The 19250-nt window shown below is 41.5% G+C and overlaps 1 protein-coding gene across 1 annotated transcript in view; it reads left to right on the forward strand.

The window, feature by feature from the left end:
- Window positions 1-19250, forward strand: part of rasgrp4 (RAS guanyl releasing protein 4) — a 39813-nt gene that overhangs the window by 12288 nt on the left and 8275 nt on the right. Inside the window, exons 3-8 of the mRNA XM_021321459.2 lie at window positions 2486-2597; window positions 2806-2868; window positions 2962-3093; window positions 3954-4095; window positions 10446-10619; window positions 10723-10839. Of these exons, the coding sequence (XP_021177134.2) occupies window positions 2486-2597; window positions 2806-2868; window positions 2962-3093; window positions 3954-4095; window positions 10446-10619; window positions 10723-10839 (740 nt within the window). The remainder of the gene's footprint in view (window positions 1-2485; window positions 2598-2805; window positions 2869-2961; window positions 3094-3953; window positions 4096-10445; window positions 10620-10722; window positions 10840-19250) is intronic.

The following is a 19250-nucleotide window of genomic DNA, read 5'->3' on the forward strand; positions in this document are numbered from 1 at the left end:
AGACAGGTACAGCTGTACCTGTCTACAGCTGTACCTGTATACAGCTGTACCTGTCTACAGCTGTACCTGTCTACAGCTGTACCTGTCTACAGCTGTACCGGTACACCCCAGCTGTACCTGTACGCAGCCGTACCTGTCTGCAGCCGTACCTGTCTACAGCTCTACCTGTCTGCAGCCGTACCTGTACGCAGCCGTACCTGTCTGCAGCCGTACCTGTCTACAGCCGTACCTGTCTACAGCTCTACCTGTATACAGCTGTACCTGTACGCAGCCGTACCTGTCTGCAGCTGTACCTGTCTACAGCTGCAGACAGGTACAGCTGTACCTGTCTACAGTTGTACCTGTCTGCAGCGGTAGACAGGTACAGCTGCAGACAGGTACAACTGTAGACAGGTACAGCTGTACCTGTCTACAGTTGTACCTGTCTGCAGCGGTAGACAGGTACAGCTGCAGACAGGTACAACTGTAGACAGGTACAGCTGTACCTGTCTACAGCTGTACCTGTCTACAGCTGTAGACAGGTACAGCTGTAGACAGGTACAGCTGTACCTGTCTGCAGCTGTACCTGTCTACAGCTGTACCTGTATACAGCTGTACCTGTCTACAGCTGTACCTGTCTACAGCGGTAGACAGGTACAGCTGTAGACAGGTACAGCTGTACCTGTCTGCAGCTGTAGACAGGTACAGCTGCAGACAGGTACGGCTGCGTACAGGTACAGCTGTATACAGGTAGAGCTGTAGACAGGTAGGCAGCCGTACCTGTCTGCAGCTGTACCTGTCTACAGCTGTACCGGTACACCCCAGCTGTACCTGTACACAGCTGTACCTGTCTGCAGCTGTAGACAGGTACAGCTGTATACAGGTACAGCTGTAGACAGGTACAGCTGCAGACAGGTACAGCTGTACCTGTCTGCAGCTGTACCTGTCTGCAGTTGTGCCTGTATACAGCTGTACCTGTCTGCAGTTGTGCGTTTATGCAGCTGCAAATGTGTGTCAACTTTGGAACAGGAGCTTCTTTCTACATCAGCCCTGTCTTCCATCCATGATGGTGCAAAACAGTTTTTACTGCGGACGGTGACACTGGTGCTCCATTTGCTTCCAGTTCATTTCAGCTTTGATCCTGAACAAATTTCTCAAACCCGAGGGTTTCAGTTTAGGTCAGATGAGTCACATTTTGGCTTCTAAAAGGACAATGATCCCGCACAGCTGGTTTATGAACAAAAACCTAATATTTTTGGAAGGGCCTTTCAAAGGGATGGACCTCAGTCCAACTGAAAATGTGTTTGGAGTGCTCAAAAGCTGTTTTAATTTTTTTTCACATGAATACAAAACAGTTTAAAGGAACTGTACCAATTCCACCAAAAAGGGCAAATATCTAGAACGGATTATGCTAGAAGCTTGTTGATCGCTATAAAAACCAGGCAGCCGAGGAGCAAGATGCTAAGACACATTTACTGAAATAACAGAGAGGAGTCTATATTTAATTTTGAACATGAAAAAATTTACAAAAAAAACTTACATTTGGAACCTTGTGTATGAATATTATAATAATTTTGGTTCACTTAACCCATTAAACCCCCGTTAATCTACCAGGACATCCACACTGCAAAAAGAGAACTGAAAATAAGTAGAATTTTCTTGAAATTAATGTATTTCTCCTGGATTTGAGCAGGTAAATAAGGTTATTTGCCAATGGAATGAGTATCTTTACCCCTAAAATACGATAATTAGACATACTGCACTTGAAATAAGATGATGGAGATGAATTGTTCCTATTTTAAGTGTAAAAATCTTATTCCATTGGCAAATAATCTTATTTACCTGCTCAAATCAAAGAAAAATACTCTCATTAGCTCTATTTTTGCAGTGCATGGCCCTGAAGTGAAGGAGCTCTGAAGTCTACCAGAGCTGCATGCAGGGGCGGTTCTAGACAGGGGCCAACAGGGGCCCGTGCCCCTGTAGAAATGGCCCTGGCCCCTGTTATGGCCCCTGTACTAAAAGCATGATGTTAAATAAACTTCTCATAATTGTTTGCAATGGCTAAGAAACCATAACTGATTGGTCACTTTGACCAATATTATTTTTTACCTATACAGCTTTACTCTAAAAAGAATTTAAAACTTAAGATGTTTCACATTTAGCTTTAGCCGTATTGAGCAGGGGGCAAAGTTTTCAACTGCTAGATCAGGGGTCTGAAACCTGCAGTTCCAGAGCCACAAGTGACTCACTTAATATTATTACACAGTTAAATATTGCCGTTTTATTGTTTTTAATTTTTTTTGTTCTGTGCCCCTGTGAAAAAACACTGGCCCCACCTTGGCCCCCCTGGTAAATTTGGTCTAGAACCGCCCCTGGCTGCACGCCTCAGAGACCTGAAGTGAACCGGATCCGATCCGACCCCTCGGCCCTGCTCCCTTTATTTTGTCTTCTGTGTGATCGCAGCAATCCCTCTGATGTAAAGGCGCTGCTGTGTCCTCCTTTTTAGACTCGGAGGGGAAGACTTCCAGCCCCCGAGGTTCCCAGCTGGTCCACATGACCCTGATGATGCACAGCTGGGTCGTCCCATCTCAGATGTTCGTCCAGAAACTCCTCACCTTATATCCTTTTGAGCGGCCGCTCAGCGTGGTCCTGTGGGCCGGCTGGTGCTCTGCACGGCGTCACATGTTTAGGTCTGTTATAATCAGATCAGGGAACAGCCTTGGCTTTGTTTTGGGCTCCTGTAAAGCAGGTTTTTAAAGCGTACATACGCCTCGTAGGAGTTCAGTTTTTACGTTCATGGATCCTTGACTTTTTTCCCCCTCTCACTTACAAGGACTGTCCCTCTGACAAGAGAGGACTGAGGCGGGCGCAGATCTGCCACCTTGTCAGGTGAGCGAGGACGGCGGTCGCAGCAGAACTGGTTACCCTGCTCCGTCCGTTCGGGAGTAGTAAACATGTTTTGTGTTCTGCTCCGGGTGTAAGGCAGTGGATCAGCCAGTTCCCGGCAGTATTTGAGAAGGACCCCCTCCTGGAGCAGACCATGGGGGACCTGTGGGAGCTGGTCCGGCTGGACGGAGAAAAGACGCACTCGCAGCTCATCGACACTTCCTGCTTGTGAGTCATGTTGCCGTGCAGGGAGTTGTGCTTCGCTCAGTTAGGGGACATTCTAAAACGCTTAACGTGAAAAAGCTTAACGTGGCTTAAGGTAGGAAAACAACAAGGAATCATCACCAAATTTCACATGGCCGTATCTTGTTATGAAGACTTAAGCCTGTCAAAAAAAAAAAAAAAAACGAAATCCAACGATTATAGAAGATATCTCATATTAACGTTTTCTTCTTCATTGGCGCCTATGGCGAGAAAAAGGCTTAACGTGGTTTAATGTACTTAAACAATGCTCAGTGATCACCAAATTTCTCTTATATATTGCTTATCATAGCCACTTAAAACTGTCAAAAAATCGAACCCAAAGTCCAATTATTATGGACGTTATATGACATCAAGTATTTCATAGGCATAGAGGCTGGCTATATGAAAGCAGAAAGGCTTAATGTTAGATAACGTCCATAATAATTGGACTTTGGGTTTGACATTTTGACAGTTTTATGTGCTTATTAGGAGCAATATGAAAGAGAAATTTGGTGATCACTGAGCATTGTTTAAGTACATTAAACCACGTTAAGCCTTTTTCTCGCCATAGGCGCCAATGAAGAAGAAAACGTTAATGTGAGATATCTTCTATAATCGTTGAATTTCGGTTTATTTATTTTTTTGACAGGCTTATTAAGTCTATATGACAAGATATGGCCATGCGAAATTTGGTGATGATTCCTCGTTGTTTTCCTACCTTAAGCCACGTTAAGCTTTTTCACGTTAAGCGTTTTAGAATGTCCCCTCAGTTAGGCATGTCTGAAAACTCTTCTGGAAATAAAACGTCCACCTATTCTCGCCCCGTTCTCTGCCCTTTCTCCCAGGAACCCTCACGTGAACGCATCGCAGGCCCCCTCGCCCTCTGTGAAGAAGAGGAAGGTGTCTTTAATATTCGACCACATGGAGCCGGACGAGATGGCCGAGCATCTGAGCTACCTGGAGTTTAAAAACTTCTGTAACGTCTCAGTAAGTTTGCGCTGACTGAGTTCAATGATGAAGCATCACTAAGTTGCCATTTTTAACACCCTCAGTGTAAACAGAGCCGGCCTGAGGCACAAGCGTATTTTGTGACCCTTGAACATGAATTCATACATGACTTGGTGAGAAATACGCAGGTCGTACAGGAACTAGAGAAAATCTGCGCAGTATGAAAGTTATATAAAACAAAACTATGAGAAATGATGCATTTCTAACTCTGTCTGTAAATAGATCAACAAATGGCAGACATTTTCTGTTGTAACCTGTGAATGCAACATTAAACTCCTCCTCCCTGAACCTTACCGGTCTGTTTAATTTGCTCAGGGGAGGGGGGTCCAATGTCCGGCCCAGGGGCCATTTACGGACGCAGGAATAATTTTGTGCTGCCCCAGGGGATAAAATTTGGCCCTCCAGCATTTGGAGCTCAGGCAGATGGACACTTTTGTCATTTATTTGTTAGGATAAGGCATTCAAGGACAAAATTTCTACTTTTTTTTTAGTTACAACACAGAACATTTGATTTAATATGTTTTATTTATTCATTTGTTTATTTAGTTTGCTTTCATTTCAATTAAGTATAAACATCCCTCGATTAGTTACTCAAAAACAGACCTGGCCATTCATCAACCTTGGCTAACAGCAAAATAGAGCAAGTCGTTTCAAATTAAGTTCAGATTTTTGGTGCTGGGAATAGACTAAAATACCTTTTCCTAGACCAAAAAAATAGAAAACGTTTCACCCAAAACATCTTAAAAAAATAAATAAATAAATAATATCCATAAGGTCCATAAGGCCTGAAAACCGCTGTCTTGGGTCATCTCCAGTTGTTAATGTAGCTCATAAATTATGGACGTAAAATATATGTATTTTTTATTTATTTAAAAAACAGGGTTAATTCTGAATTTATTAAAACCGGATGAACTTTTTTTATACTGCACCTTACCCCCTGAATTCAATCCACTGTAACATGAAATCCCACATTAGTGTTTTTCAATTTAAGCTTTTGTATTTTTCATGCATTTCTGTACATTTTAATTCTAACTTTATTTGGATGGAAAAAGAAATGTAAAACTAGATTTGGTATCGCCTTGTGGATACATTTTAGGATCGATTACTAAACGTAAAGTGGATTATATTTTAAATTGCTCATGAATTCAGAGGTTAATACTGGAAGACTTGTCCTTGGTCTTTTATTTAAACTTATACATTTAGGGGGCAAATTGGGAACATAAACTTCTTCAGAAAATTCAAAAAATGATTCTGCAGCTCATCTTTTGGTCTCCTTAATGAAAGTCCTTCAGTTTTTGTTTTAGGTTACACAAAAAATTACAAGATGATAATAAACAGCGCCTTACAAAAACTATTCCTTTAACCCTTTAGCTTTTTTTACATTTTGTCACACTTCAACCACAAATTTCAATGTATTTCATTGACATTTAATGAAATGGACCAAAACAAGGTTAGAAAAAACGAACACCTGTTATTCAAAAGTCTTTCCAGAACCTAATCTGAAATGTAGCGTGTTTTTGTATTTATCTACAATTAGCCAAAACATAGCAGAACCACTTACCGCTACAATTTCCTTACAGAACAGGCCAGGCTCAGGCGGATTGGCTGGAGAGCATCCGTCAAAATAGATTTTCAAGTCTTACCAAACAATCTCACTTGGATTTAGGTCAGGGTTTTATTTTCTGGGTCATTCTAACATATGGATCTAAATCACTGTCGTTTTCCTACTGGAAGGTGAACCTCAGGCTCAGTTTTAGGTCTTTGGCAGCCTCTAAAGCGTTTTCTACGAGGACTGCCCTGACTTTTTCTCCGTCCATCAACGTTGCATTTATGCCACGAAGTTTACTTTCGCTCACATCTGAACAGAGCTCCTTCCTGCGCATGTTTGCTGTTGCTTTAAGTTTTAAACAGGGTTTCTTTTTCTAGTCAAGTCAACGCCACGCCAGCTTCCACCTGAGCTGTGGATCTCTGCAGCTCCTCCAGAGTTATCATGAGCCTCTCCGCGCCTCTCTGATTAATGCTACCTTTGCTCGGCCTGTCCGTTTAGTGGACTTGTGAAGACAACTGATTCCATTTCGGGGTATAAATGTAAAGCGGGCAGAATACACATTTTCATACTTTCCAGAAAGTTCTGTTTCATCACTAAGGCTGTAAAGGTCTGATACAACATGTATGAGAGTAACAAAGTAAAAGCAACAACAACGACAAACAATAATTGAACAAAGCATTGATTTTGAGGCTTACATGCGTCCTGCAAACTTTCACAAATAAAGCTGGCATTGCAGAAGCAAACAGGGAGTGGCTCAATGATGACTCCATACAGGGTTAACACAAACTCGTCTCCTACTCTTCATAATTTGCCTCCACCATTACCTGCTTTGACCGCTCAGAGGGTTGACAGCAGCCGGTTGACTTCTGCCTTCCTCTAAATCTCTCAGAGAAATGAAATGAAATGAAATGAAATGTGGAATCACCAGAGATGATGTTCACATGCAAAGATCCTTAAAGGATGCTAACAGACCAGGAGCGAAACTAATTCATTATTATGCTAATAAATGCACGTACAGATAAAAAAAAAAAATATATATATATATATATATATATATATATTTTTTTTTTTTTTTTTTTTTTACCCGACCGTCAGTTGAACACAGCCAAGCAAAAAATGAAACTGTACACCCAACAGCGTTCTGTAATGCCAGACCAACATTAATGACATATCGGTTTCGGTGCGACACAATTTGTGATTTCTACATCTGTTCGACCGCAAAGCCTGGTGTGACCTAAATTTCATCAGCTGCACCATTCCCCCGGGGTCCCACTGCACATAACTCAAGATTCGGTGACCACAGGGTCCAAAGAGGGGGGGGCTAAAGACACAACTGACAAGAGCGACAGAAATAACTAGTGGAAAGCTGGTTTTGAGGAGATTTGCTCGTTAAAACTATATATCCATGATCTCAAATGCAATGAATTCCTGGTCTTAAATAAGTTGGCAATTCAGCAAATCATCCCCGCCATCCCCGCCTACGTAAAACTGTTTGTCCTGATGGGTTTACCTCTGTAGCCCGGCCAGCCAGAGCGACTTACACCGTGTGAATTCAATAAACAGCGCGTCAGTCTGAGCAGGCCTAGACTCGCCGGTCTAAACCTCACCGGACCAATCACAGCGCAGGGGGGGGTGGGAGTTTACAACGCGTCACTCTTGCTGTCAGAATTACCCATAATGCAGTCAAGATGGCGGCTGCAACGGGGAGGGATGTTTTAATGACGACCTTTATCATGTTGTGAATGAGCTGGATATATGTTTAAAACCTCGACGACTCGCTGCCCTAAGGGCTAAAACAGATGCGAAAGGTTGCGTCACATCCGTAGGCATCTGATTGGTTCAGATCCTGTTAGTCCCGCCTTTGAAGCTGGGCTCTGACCGCTGCGTTCCTGCAGAGGTGTGTAGAGCAGCCAGAAGTTTTACTCAAGTAAAAGTAAAAAGAAATTACTCAAGTAAGAGTAAAAAAAGTATCTAGTAAGAAGGCTACTAAAGTAATGAGTAACTAATAACAGCTGAAGTTTTAACATTTAAAAACTATGTAATTGGAAAGACGAAAATATACGGTGATGTGCAAATTCTGGTATTTTAAAGACAAAAAAGGGAAAAAAAATATATACAAAGACTAACATAATTACAAAACGTACGGTTTTTCAGGGAGAAGAAACACTTTTCTAAATCATCCTTTAACATTGAACTTGAAAGCAACACTTTACAGCAGTTAATTTACAGCATGTTAGAACAGTGCAGAGTACTTCCAATGACAACATCTACTGTTCATCTGACCTCCAAATGGCTCAATGAGCTCAGCAGATAGAAAATAACATTAAAATAACAAAGCTAAGAAGTCTCACCTTAATATAAACTCCAGGTTTTTGTCTTTCTGGTGCATTTTTGGTTAAAACAAGTCAGTTCTTTATTCATGAAGTTACTTGCATTACGTAGAGTAGCCAGAAATTTTACTCAAGTAAGAGTAGCGATACTTAGGTAATAATATAAAAGTAGGAAGTGCAGTGCAGTAAAACTACTCTGAAAAGTACATTTTGTTCAAAAAGTTACTCAAGTAAATGTAACTAGTTACTACCCACCTCTGCTTTCCACACTGATATGCCGTGTTTGCAGCGTAAGTCAGTCAGGCTGGCGAGGCTGGGGCACCGCAGGGTGAAGTTAAAGTGAAACAAAAATTTCTCCTTTGGTTTAGAAACTTACTGAGAACATATTTACACGTTTACAAGCCGTGTTTACAGTCCAGAGCTGAGAGGTTAGATCTAAATAGGCAAACTGGGTTCAGGGACCGTCAACAAATGGCAACACCAAGATGAAGTGGTCAGGGAACAGCAACAATATTAACTGTAGTACCACAAAAATCCCTTTAGATATTTAAATATTAGACATGTTAGATAAATTATAAACATGCATGCTCTTATGACACATCTATGTGTTGCTGCTTTGTTCACTTTTCAACTCAAAATAGAGTTTTTCAGTGTTCTGATAGTTTCTTTCTTCACTGAACAACTTCAAGCAACAATTTATTTATTTATTGCTTGTTTACAAACGGATGATATATACTTACAAATTGCAAATTTCTTAATTGAATAATCTGCTTTGTTACAGTTGTGTTTCTTAGTTTTGGCTCATGGCTCCTGATTTGGTCTCATTTTCTCTCAAACAAAAACAAGAAAGAAGTATAAAATATGTTGTGTACATTTAAGCACATTTTTACCGAGTGCAGGGAATCCATGTTGAACTCGTTATGATCTCAATCTGGACATACTAATTGAAAAACAAATGGTTCCTTTACTGTGTGAAAAAATTTTTTTATTGCAGAACAAACCTTTTTGGCTTTGTATTGTAAATAAAACGTTTTAATTTGATGTCAAATATCTTCTGCAACATGATTGATTTGACAGCTCCCGGTGCACCTAGTGGTGTCTCTAGGGAAGATTTGTAAAAACCTTCAGCTGTTCTTACAGTAGCTTAAACTCAAACCAAGAAAATAAAAAAAAAACACTATATTTCATTTCAATATATTTATTTAGTGGGGAGAAAAAGAGCTAAATCAGCAGTGCAAGCTCCAAAAATCCACCAGCGCTTAATCTTCTACAACATTTCTCAAGGTTGGAGCTACAGGGACCATTGAGCATCACCTACAGGGTTCTGTTGGACTCTGTTTCTGGACTGAGATGGCCGTCTGGTGCCCTGCTTCTGTTGATTTGGGTCATTATCCTGCTGGAAGACCCAATGATGACCCATGTTTGATCTTCTTGAAGAGGCCACCGTGTTTCTATTTAAAATGTTCTGGTATTTCAAAGGCGTTAGGAAAGCTGTACATTTAAACAAGGTTGTTTTGTTTTTTTAAAAAGAACAGGCTCACAGCATCACAGAGCCTCCACCGTACTTAATGGTGGACATCAGGTGGTTTTCCACACGTTCACTTCAAACCAGGAAGTACGATAGCAGGACCTTCAGCATGTCAGCAGCGTTTATTGGCTGCAATCAAGACATAATGACCCTAAATTGTGACTTTTTGCTGCGGTTCTCTACCAGTGAGCTTTGGAGATGGTTTATTTTAACTTCCCTCACCCTGTAGCTCACTGTGTGTGGCAGCAAGATAAACCAAGCCCTTCATCGCAGTTCCAGTTGTCCCACATTTTTTATTAATAATTCAAGTGCGGATATGAACACGTTTAGGCAAATGATCGCTTCTCTTGTCTTTCCCATTTTGAAGAGTGGATAAGAGAAACTTATCCTTTTCAGGTCTTCGTTAGGAGGTCATGCATTCCTAATTAAAAGTTTTAAGAGACTCTGATCAATTTTTATTTAAAAGTAAAGGTGTAAATTACACAAACTACTTGAATAAATGTTTAGTAGCCTATATTAAACTTTCAATTATCGTTTAGAATGTCTCCTTTAAGAGAAACTGAAGTGAAATTCCTTGTTTGTGTCACAAACTATGGAGATTAAAGCCGATTCTGATAGATGTGCTCACATTAAAGGCTGGATTTTTCTCATTTCTTCAGTGTGAAATGATGCTGAGTGCATTTAAAGACACTTAAACTGTTTATTTGATCATGTGATGGCATCGCTTGGATACCGATATAACAGTTTACACGTCTCCACCTTTAAGAGTCATTTAGTAAGCACATAAATGAGGTGTTTCGGATCTGCTACAGATTAGGGGAGGAGAACTGACACGTTTTCTGTAAAATCAGGAGGATTTAAGCGGCGGATGTCGATGTTTGTTTTTTTTTTTTAATCTGACATCTCTTATCTGGCTGATCAGTTCCTGGACTACCGCAGCTACGTGGTGCGAGGCTCTGTGAGGGACAACCCTGCCCTGGAGCGCTCTGTCATGATGTGTAACGGAGTGTCCCAGTGGGTCCAGCTGATGATCCTCAGCAGACACACAGCCCAGCAGAGAGCCCAGGTCTTCACCAAGTTCATCCATGTGGCTCAGGTGAGCAGAAACCTGATCAGAGCGCTGCTTCGTTAACTTCCAGGGAATCTGGGCTTTACTTTCAGCTCGTTTATTTACTCTGCGTGTTTTCTCCCTCCTGTAGAAACTGAGAGCCTTGCAAAACTTTAACACTCTAATGGCGGTAACCGGAGGCCTCTGTCACAGTTCCATCTCTCGTCTGAAAGACACGTCTAATCTGCTCCCCCCCGACATCACTAAGGTATTTTCAATATTACACAGAAAGCGTCGATGACTGATTTACCTCAAAGCCTCAACGGTCAAACAGTTTTAATGGCTCGAGTTATTCCTGTCTCTGATGTTTGTCATATTCACTTATTTTAACTAATAAATTAGCACTTTCCCATCAGTGCAGGTCCCAGACAGTGCTGTGAAAAAAAAAAAAACATTATTTGCCCAATACAGATTTTTCTGATTTTTGCATTCTTGTTGCAGTCAAAGATTTCAGATCAAACAAATTTACATATCAGATAACAGTAAGTTTTTTTAAATTATGACGTTTTTAGGGGAACAATGAAAGTGGTGTTTAATATGACCAGCCACGCCCACAGCCCCGATAACTGCCTGGCCTGCAGAATAAAAAAAGATCCCTAATATAAAACACAGGAGTACTCGCACCACTTCTTTTCACGCTGTAAAGCTGCACTCAGACGAATCTGCTGTCGTTGGACGTATCAGAGATGGACAATAAACCGGGAGCAGGTGGATTGCTTGTTGGCATGGTGTGGAAACAATCACCTCATTGTGAATGTGAATAAAACAAGAGAGATTACGGTAGATTTCAAGAATAAAACACAATTATTTCCATCGTGAGAGAAGAGGTGGAGGTTTTGGAGGAGTTTAAATACATGGTGGCAGATTGGACTGGAGATGCAACTATGAAGCCGTCTACAAGAACGGACAGAGCTGACTGGACTTCTAGAGGAAGCTTGGGTTCCTGTCTGGGGACAATTTTATTTATATAGCGCCAAATCATGAAACATGTCATCTAAAGGCACTTTACAAAGTCAAGTTCAATCAGATTATACAGATTGGTCAAAAATGTCCTATATAAGGAAACCAGTTGATTGCATCAAAGTCCTGACAAGCAGCATTCACTCCTGGGGAACCGTAGAGCCACAGGAAGAGTCGTCTGCATTGTCCATGGCTTTGCAGCAATCCCTCATACTGAGCAAGCATGAAGCGACAGTGGGAAGAAAAACTCCCCATTAACGGGAAGGAAAACCTCCGGCAGAACCGGGCTCAGTATGAACGGTCATCTGCCTCGACCGACTGGGGTTACAGAAGACAGAGCAGAGACACAACAAGAGAGACAAAAAAGCACAGAAGCACACATTGATCCAGTAATCTGTTCTACATTAGATGGTAGTAGCGGGTGAGCCGTCTTCTCTGGATGATGTCACAGTTAACAGAACGTCAGACCAGGTGTACCTACTATTAAGAAAAAGAGAGAGAGCAAAAAGTTAAAAGCTGAAATGACAACACATAATGCATAATTAAAGAACAGTAGAACTCTATAGAGTGAGAAAATTAGATCCTGATGTCCTCCATCAGCCTAAGCCTATAGCAGCATAACTATAGAGGTAGCTCAGGGTAACATGAGCCACTCTGACTAGAAGCTTTGTCACAAAGGAAAGTTTTAAGATTAGTCTTAAAAGTAGACGGGGTGTCTGCCTCATAGACCAAAACTGGGAGTTGGTTCCACAGGAGAGGAGCCTGATAGCTAAAGGATCTGCCTCCCATTCTACTTTTAGAGACTCTAGGAACCACCAGCAGACCTGCAGTCTGAGAGCGAAGTGCTCTGTTAGGAACATACGGGGTAATCAGAGCTCTGATATATGCTCATCAGTTAAGGTCATTGTTTACGAATCAATAACAAGAGACTGTGAAGAAATAGCCAAAACTACTGCTGGTCAAAAGAAACTCAAAATGTTTAACTAAAATGTGCCAGATTTGGTCAGTGGGACATCTCTGTCCGTAAATTAATTTGTTACAGTGGGCCAGGTTGGTATGGATCGTTTTATTTCTCTTAATAAATGAAATAAATCATTCAATTAACAATGTTTTATGTTATATTGAACTAATGTCATCATATATTTGATTTAATGTATTTGTAAGTGACAAAAATGCAAAAACAGAAGCAATTGGTGAGGAGGTAAATACTTTTTCACAGCACTGTATATATTCTATATCTGCAGAGACAGTGGTAGCATTGCTTATTATGTCATTTCCTGATACAAATATTTGTTTTTATCCTTCTAGCTGCATCTGATCATCTAGCTGCAGGCTTTGCATCTGAACCTGCAGTGCTTCTATATGAAAGTAAATAAATAAAACTGATTAATATTCTGTACACCCTAAAGTTAAAAACATCTAAGCTGAAAATTAAAAGAAAACGGATTCTGGGTATTAACAGTAAGGCTCATGTGCAAAAACACAACAACACACAAATCAGCTTTCATTGGAAAATTAAGAGCTATGATCTTGTTATAATGTATTAAACGCTTTTTGTGAGGGTGATAGGTCTGCAGAGTCAAAGGGATTTGATTTTACCTCGAGGACCTAAAATGTCCTTTTCTTCTGGAACATATTGAGAATGATGATGTGTGAATTTGCGTAATACTTGCACTGCAGCCGGTCAGTTACATGAAAAGCAAAGAGTAGGGCGGTTTTCCTTTTACTGTTCTGTTTCTGACCAAAAAGACCAGACTGGGCCTTTGGGTGAGGAGGGTCTTTCAAAGTTTTATTTCTTTTCAAAAATATCAAAAATAATCTTGTGTCAGAGTTTTGTTCCATCTGGAGATACATTCAAACAACAAGACAGATAAAAGGTCCAGTGCAGTAATCTAAAGGAGAAGCTATAGAACTCTGGATGATGATCATCTAAAAGTAAATAAATAAAAAGAACTAATACTAAATTTGTAAATGAGAAGGTGCCATAACAAAGAGAAGACTAAGATTCAGAGGCATAATTTTATTGTTACCAGAGAAAGAACTTACTGGTAAGGATTTTGTGCAATTACAATAATGTCACAATACCATGTTTCACTACGGAATGTGTCAAAACACTCTGAATGTGTTGAAAACTTTAAATCCGTCAAAGGTTATATGTAAACCTTATTCTAAATCTAAACTTCAAATTTTAGGAATATAACACCGAAACAGTTTGTGTCCTAAAACTTTCTATGTCATGTGTTACGCAGATGACACACAGTTATACATAAAACGGACCCCACACTCCCATCAGTTCTGCCACCTCTAATTCAGGATAGCCTGGAGGAGATGAAGGCATGGAGGGCTGACAACTTTCTTCAGCTGAACAGGAGCAAAACCTCATTGGCACCCCACATCAAACCAACTCATCCTCCCATAGTAGTATCTCCATTTTTGGTCATAACATTGCCCCGTCTAACCTGACTTCCGCCAGATGTATTTCGCTCCGCCTAGCTCCACTCATCCATCTGGGACCTCTCCATAGGAATTGCCTTTATTGAAGGCTGGGCCTTATCAAAAATCCTTGCATATGATTGGATAAGCCACTTGTCTGTCATCTTTATCGACGTGCTATTTCAACCACTCACACCGAAGCTAACCCGTGATGCTGTGAGAGCGACGCAGGAAAAAACAAAACTTTTTTTTTTAATGTGTTTGCAGCTCTAGTGGCGTTTTATTGACAGTGAGCTGACAGGAAGAGGGGGGAAGACAGGCGGCAAAGCGCCGCGGGTCGGAGTCAATCCCGGGCCGACCGCGTCGAGGACTAAAGGCCTCCTCACATGGTTCATGCTAACCGCTAACCGCTAACCACTCCGGGGCGTGTCCGCGTCCGCTGCAGACGCGCCCTGGAAAACAAAACTTGCCAAATCCGGTCGGGAGAAGGGAGAAAACATGGTTTCCACCAACAAAAGCCTTCAGAGGCGTTCTCTGATGTTCTTTTAATGAAACAATATTAGGTAGATTGGACAACACGGAAGAAATAGCAGCATCAATGTTAACACTTGCTTCCTCGATGCGAGCCGCCATTGCTGTCAAAACAGTCTCACGTCATGGTCGCTTCTCCACTACGTCACATCTATGAAATGCCAGCCCTGCGTCCTGATTGGCTGGACAATAAAATTGGTTGGAGAAATCACTCTCTATGGGCGATGTCCCAGATGGATGTGAGTGAAGCTAGGCGGAGCGACGAACAGCTGGCGGAAGTCAGGTTATACCCCGTCATCCTCTGTCACAAATCTTGGAGTCAGACGTCACATTTAACACCCACATCCGCCTCCTCTGCAAAGTCTCCTTCCTCCACCTCTAAAGCATTGCCAAACTCCGCCCCTTCCCTCTCCCAACCAGACGCAGAGAAGTCGATCCACGCCTTTGCCTCCTCCAGGTTGGACTACAGCAATGGCCTCCTCGTCGGGACCCCTGGCAAAAACATGCAAAAACTCCAGCACATTCAGAACTGTGCTGCCCGGGTCCTGACGAGGAGGCGCGAGTGTGACCATATCACCCCTGTGCTCAAATCCCTCCACTGGCTGCCCAATCAATCCAGAATAATAATTTGGATCCATTTGAAGTTCCAAACAATGAGTGGAGCGCCGACAACGACTTGTTGCCACTGTTTTGCATATCGGACGTCTTCGGCTACCTTGTTTGTGGTGTGAGCGCCTATACTTCAGAACAGTTCCAAAGCTACAAGTCCTTGGAGTCTTATGTACAGTTCACTAATGGATGGGTTCAGGAGCTGCAGATCATAAAGCCAGCAAACAGTGGGAACACAGTAATTCGTACAAAGGTAAGCTGTGCTCAGATGGGCTCTGGCACCTGCTAACCGTCAGTGCTAACAACCACTCACGCATGTAATGTACTTTTAACTTGCTGCTATGTGTTTCAAAGGTTTGGTTAGTAACATTAACTGCCAACCCTCCCTAAACCCTCCGGGTTTCTCACGTATTTGAGCCTTTTCCCGCTGGTTGAAATCAGGTTAAGGTGAAATTAATCCAATTAAAACACATGGCTGAGAGAGGGAGTACAGCACGCGGTAGTCATAGGCAGTAGTCTGAGTAGCGGCGGCGGAAGCAGTCGACATGGCGGCCACGGAAAGTAATACGTCATAACGCCCAAGCCCTATTATTAATATATTCTTACATGTTTTAAATGCTTAACAGTTAATTACCTGTGACAAAGTGAGCACCGCAGACTCTGGCGTATTCCAGCTTAACACCGTCCAAATCGGACCTGGATATCCGTGTCAGCCATAGGTGACGGCGTTGTTCAGAGAGCTGTTTTGTTTTTTCACACTGATTCACTATTACGGCTGGTAGGCGATAGAAAGAACATTGATCTCCACCTCCACGGGCCGTGCAACCAACAATTAAACACGTTTTCACCATTTTTCACTGTCAATACTGCCTAAGGCGTCATACAATGAGGTCAACGGTGCGAAAAACGACTGCCACCCAATATGGCGGACGCGCTGAGTAGTCATGTGAGCGTGACGTCACCTGAAACTATAAACTCCGCCTCCTCACTTACATATATAAAGAGTAGACCCCGCATCGACCGCTCTCGCCTATAGGCGCTGACGAGATTTAGGGGCGCCACCTTGGGACGGTCGACAACTCCGCTCAGTGTAATGTTTTAACCAGGTGCAGAAGAAATTTTAGTCAACTATACTCGCTGATTATTGAACTAATTTTCACGTTGTTGTTTTGTTTTTTTTTACTTTAAAGCTATAGCTATTATAACAAATTGTTCAGTGCATTTAAATATTCTTAGTGTGGTTAAAAGTAATTGAATATTCTGACAGAATTTATGTATGCTGCAAAACACAGCCACTCATACACTTTAATAATTATTTTTTATTACTATATACAAAAACACAGTTACAGTTTTCTCTGAGTCTCTTATATTATGTCTATGGTGCATACATGGAACCACAGACATATATACGTAGACGCGTGTATATGAATAGAATAGAATAAACACAGTTTGCAGAATTATTTCACTCCTGGAGTAATAGGGCCAGGTTAGATTATTTTAAATATTTTTATTCTTTAGGAGAATAAATTCAGGAGAATGAAGCTAAAGGGTACGAAAATAAACTTGTAATATTACAAAAAAATACTACGAATACAAAGTATATTCAGAGATTAAAGTCCCTCTGATGCTGTTTAAGTGACTGAGTAACTGCAGATTTGCCACATTTAAGATGGCGGACGCTCTGACGCATCGCAGCATAGGCAGAACCCGCCCAATGACGCGTCTACTCTTATATTAGGTCTATGCATGGAACTGCCCCTGCCTACCTCAGCGAGTTACTCACCCCACACACCGCCTCCACATGCTGCCCTCACCAACCCAGGACCAAACTCTCCTCTATGGGAGACAGGGCCTTCCACCTTGGCTCAATAATGCCGCCCCCCCCCCTCCCCCCGTAGATACCCTGAGAGCCCCACAAAGTGTGGAGGTCTTTAAAAAAAAAAGGCCTTAAGACATTTTTGTTTATAGAAGCCTTTTAGAAACCTTATTATGCTTTTCTTTGTATTCAGTTAATGATGACTGTATAATGCTGCTTTTAATTTTTTTATTATCCCGGGGGTTGTTTTTAGCCCTCTGCTCTGTAGCACTTTGAGATTTCTAGGAGGGAAACCCAGAAATTGCTTTCCTCCACCTCAGAGTGTGTGTGTGTGTGTGGGGGGGGGGGGGGGCGCGTCCCAACGTGTGATGCCTTACCTCCTTACCTCTTAAAGCAGAGGCTGACCCTAACCTAGCGGCAGCAGTCTCCCGTTTTTCCAGTTGAGAACCTCAGATTTAGGGGCGCTGACTCTCTAACGGCTTCACATTCGGTTGAAGGTTCTGACCTGAGGACAGTGACAGTACCATGCCTCCCATAAATCTGCACGCCACAGCTGTATCTTGATAGAAACATCAATGAAAACAAGAAACAGGTTTAGTTGTAAGGGTTAACGTCCAACATGTAGGTTCTTGCTTTGGTGACACTTGGACTAGAGACTCTTTAAAATAACCTAATATCCCCTTTAAATCGTCAGAGGGCTTCTCTACATCCAGAAAAATTTAACAGAATAGACCCCTCAGAAAGTTTAGGACTAAAAACTAAGGATGCACGATATCGGTATTAACATCAGTATCGGCCAATGTTAGTAATTTTTTAATGTATCGGTCCGATAAGTAAAACCGGACTGATACTAAGAACCGATGTTCTTTCCATCTAGTTGCCCTTTGTATGTGTCAGTTTTGTTGTTTTGTGTCTCTCTGGCCATAAAAAAGCAACAGTGATGCTTCGCTGCCAGGAATGTGGGTTTTTTAAATGACGCAGAGGTGCAATGCCACATTATAACCCACATTCAAAAATTCACTTAGCATAGTTTTCAGTTGGTACAAAACTGTGCAAAATCTGATCATCCCAGAAGCATAAATGTGTGTCTATATTTATATAAATACACATCAGTAATTATCGGTTGTCGGACATAACACCAATATTAATATCGGCTTTCGATATCGGCCCAAATTTTCATATCGGTGCATCCCTTGTAAAGACCTGCAACCACAACCGTTAAAACTCTTCATACAAAGGGAAAGGTGAACCTTTAGTTAAATTCAAACTAAACCACAGATATTGTTCTGTTTAAATACAACTATGTCTTTAAATTTATTACACCACAGCTGACCAATTGTCCCGTTTTACCAAACGATGCTATATATTAGAGAGCAGAAGTTCTCACTCCTCCCCGTTGGTTTACGCTTTGTCTCCAATGAGCCAGAGTTTCCTTTATATGGGTGGAAAATGAGGCAAAAAGCTGTCAAAGTATGAAAGAACCTTGAAAGACCTTCAGAAAGTCCAGAGAACCGTCAAGCCGGAGCACTTTACAAGATAATCCAGAAGATATTAGGGATGGTAGAACAATCGCTTTTCTTGCACTGCAAAACGGAAACTAAAAGTAGGTAAAAATTTCTTGAAATTAGTGTATTTTTCCTTGATTTGAGCAGGTATGTAAGACTATTTGCCAATGGAATAAGATTTATGCACTTAAAATAAGAACAATTCATCTCCATCATCTTATTTCAAGTGCAGGGTATCTAATTATCTTATTTTAGGGGTAAAATATACTCATCCCACTGGCAAATAGTCTTATTTACATGCTCAAATCAAGGAAAAATATACTAATTTTAAGAACATTTTACTTACTTTTAGTTTCTTTTTTGCAGTGTGTGTTTATCCACTCGGCAGACGCTTTTATGAAAAACGACTTACAAATGTGAATATAACACTGCAGTTAACATGGAAGCCAACAACTATAGTCGGGTTCAGCAGTAACTAGTCGGTCTAGAAATGGAGCGCAGGCATGGAGGGAGGAGCAGAAAGAGACGCAGAGTTAAGACGCTGCAGTTGAGGGGGTGGGGAGGTGCAAGGTGGGAAGAGCTCGGGTTTTAAGAGTTTCTTGGAAGATAGACAGGGATCCCTGTTCTGGTAGCGCCTGGTAGGTCATGTGGTGTCAAACTCATTTTGGTTTAGGGGCTGCATTCAGCTTAATCTGATCTCAAGAGGGCCACACGAGTAAACTCATTGCAAGATTAAATAGAACAAATAAATGTGGACTTGTTGTT

The sequence above is a fragment of the Fundulus heteroclitus genome, chromosome 18 (genome assembly GCF_011125445.2).
Source record: "Fundulus heteroclitus isolate FHET01 chromosome 18, MU-UCD_Fhet_4.1, whole genome shotgun sequence".
In the NCBI taxonomy this organism is placed as follows: Eukaryota; Metazoa; Chordata; class Actinopteri; order Cyprinodontiformes; family Fundulidae; genus Fundulus; species Fundulus heteroclitus.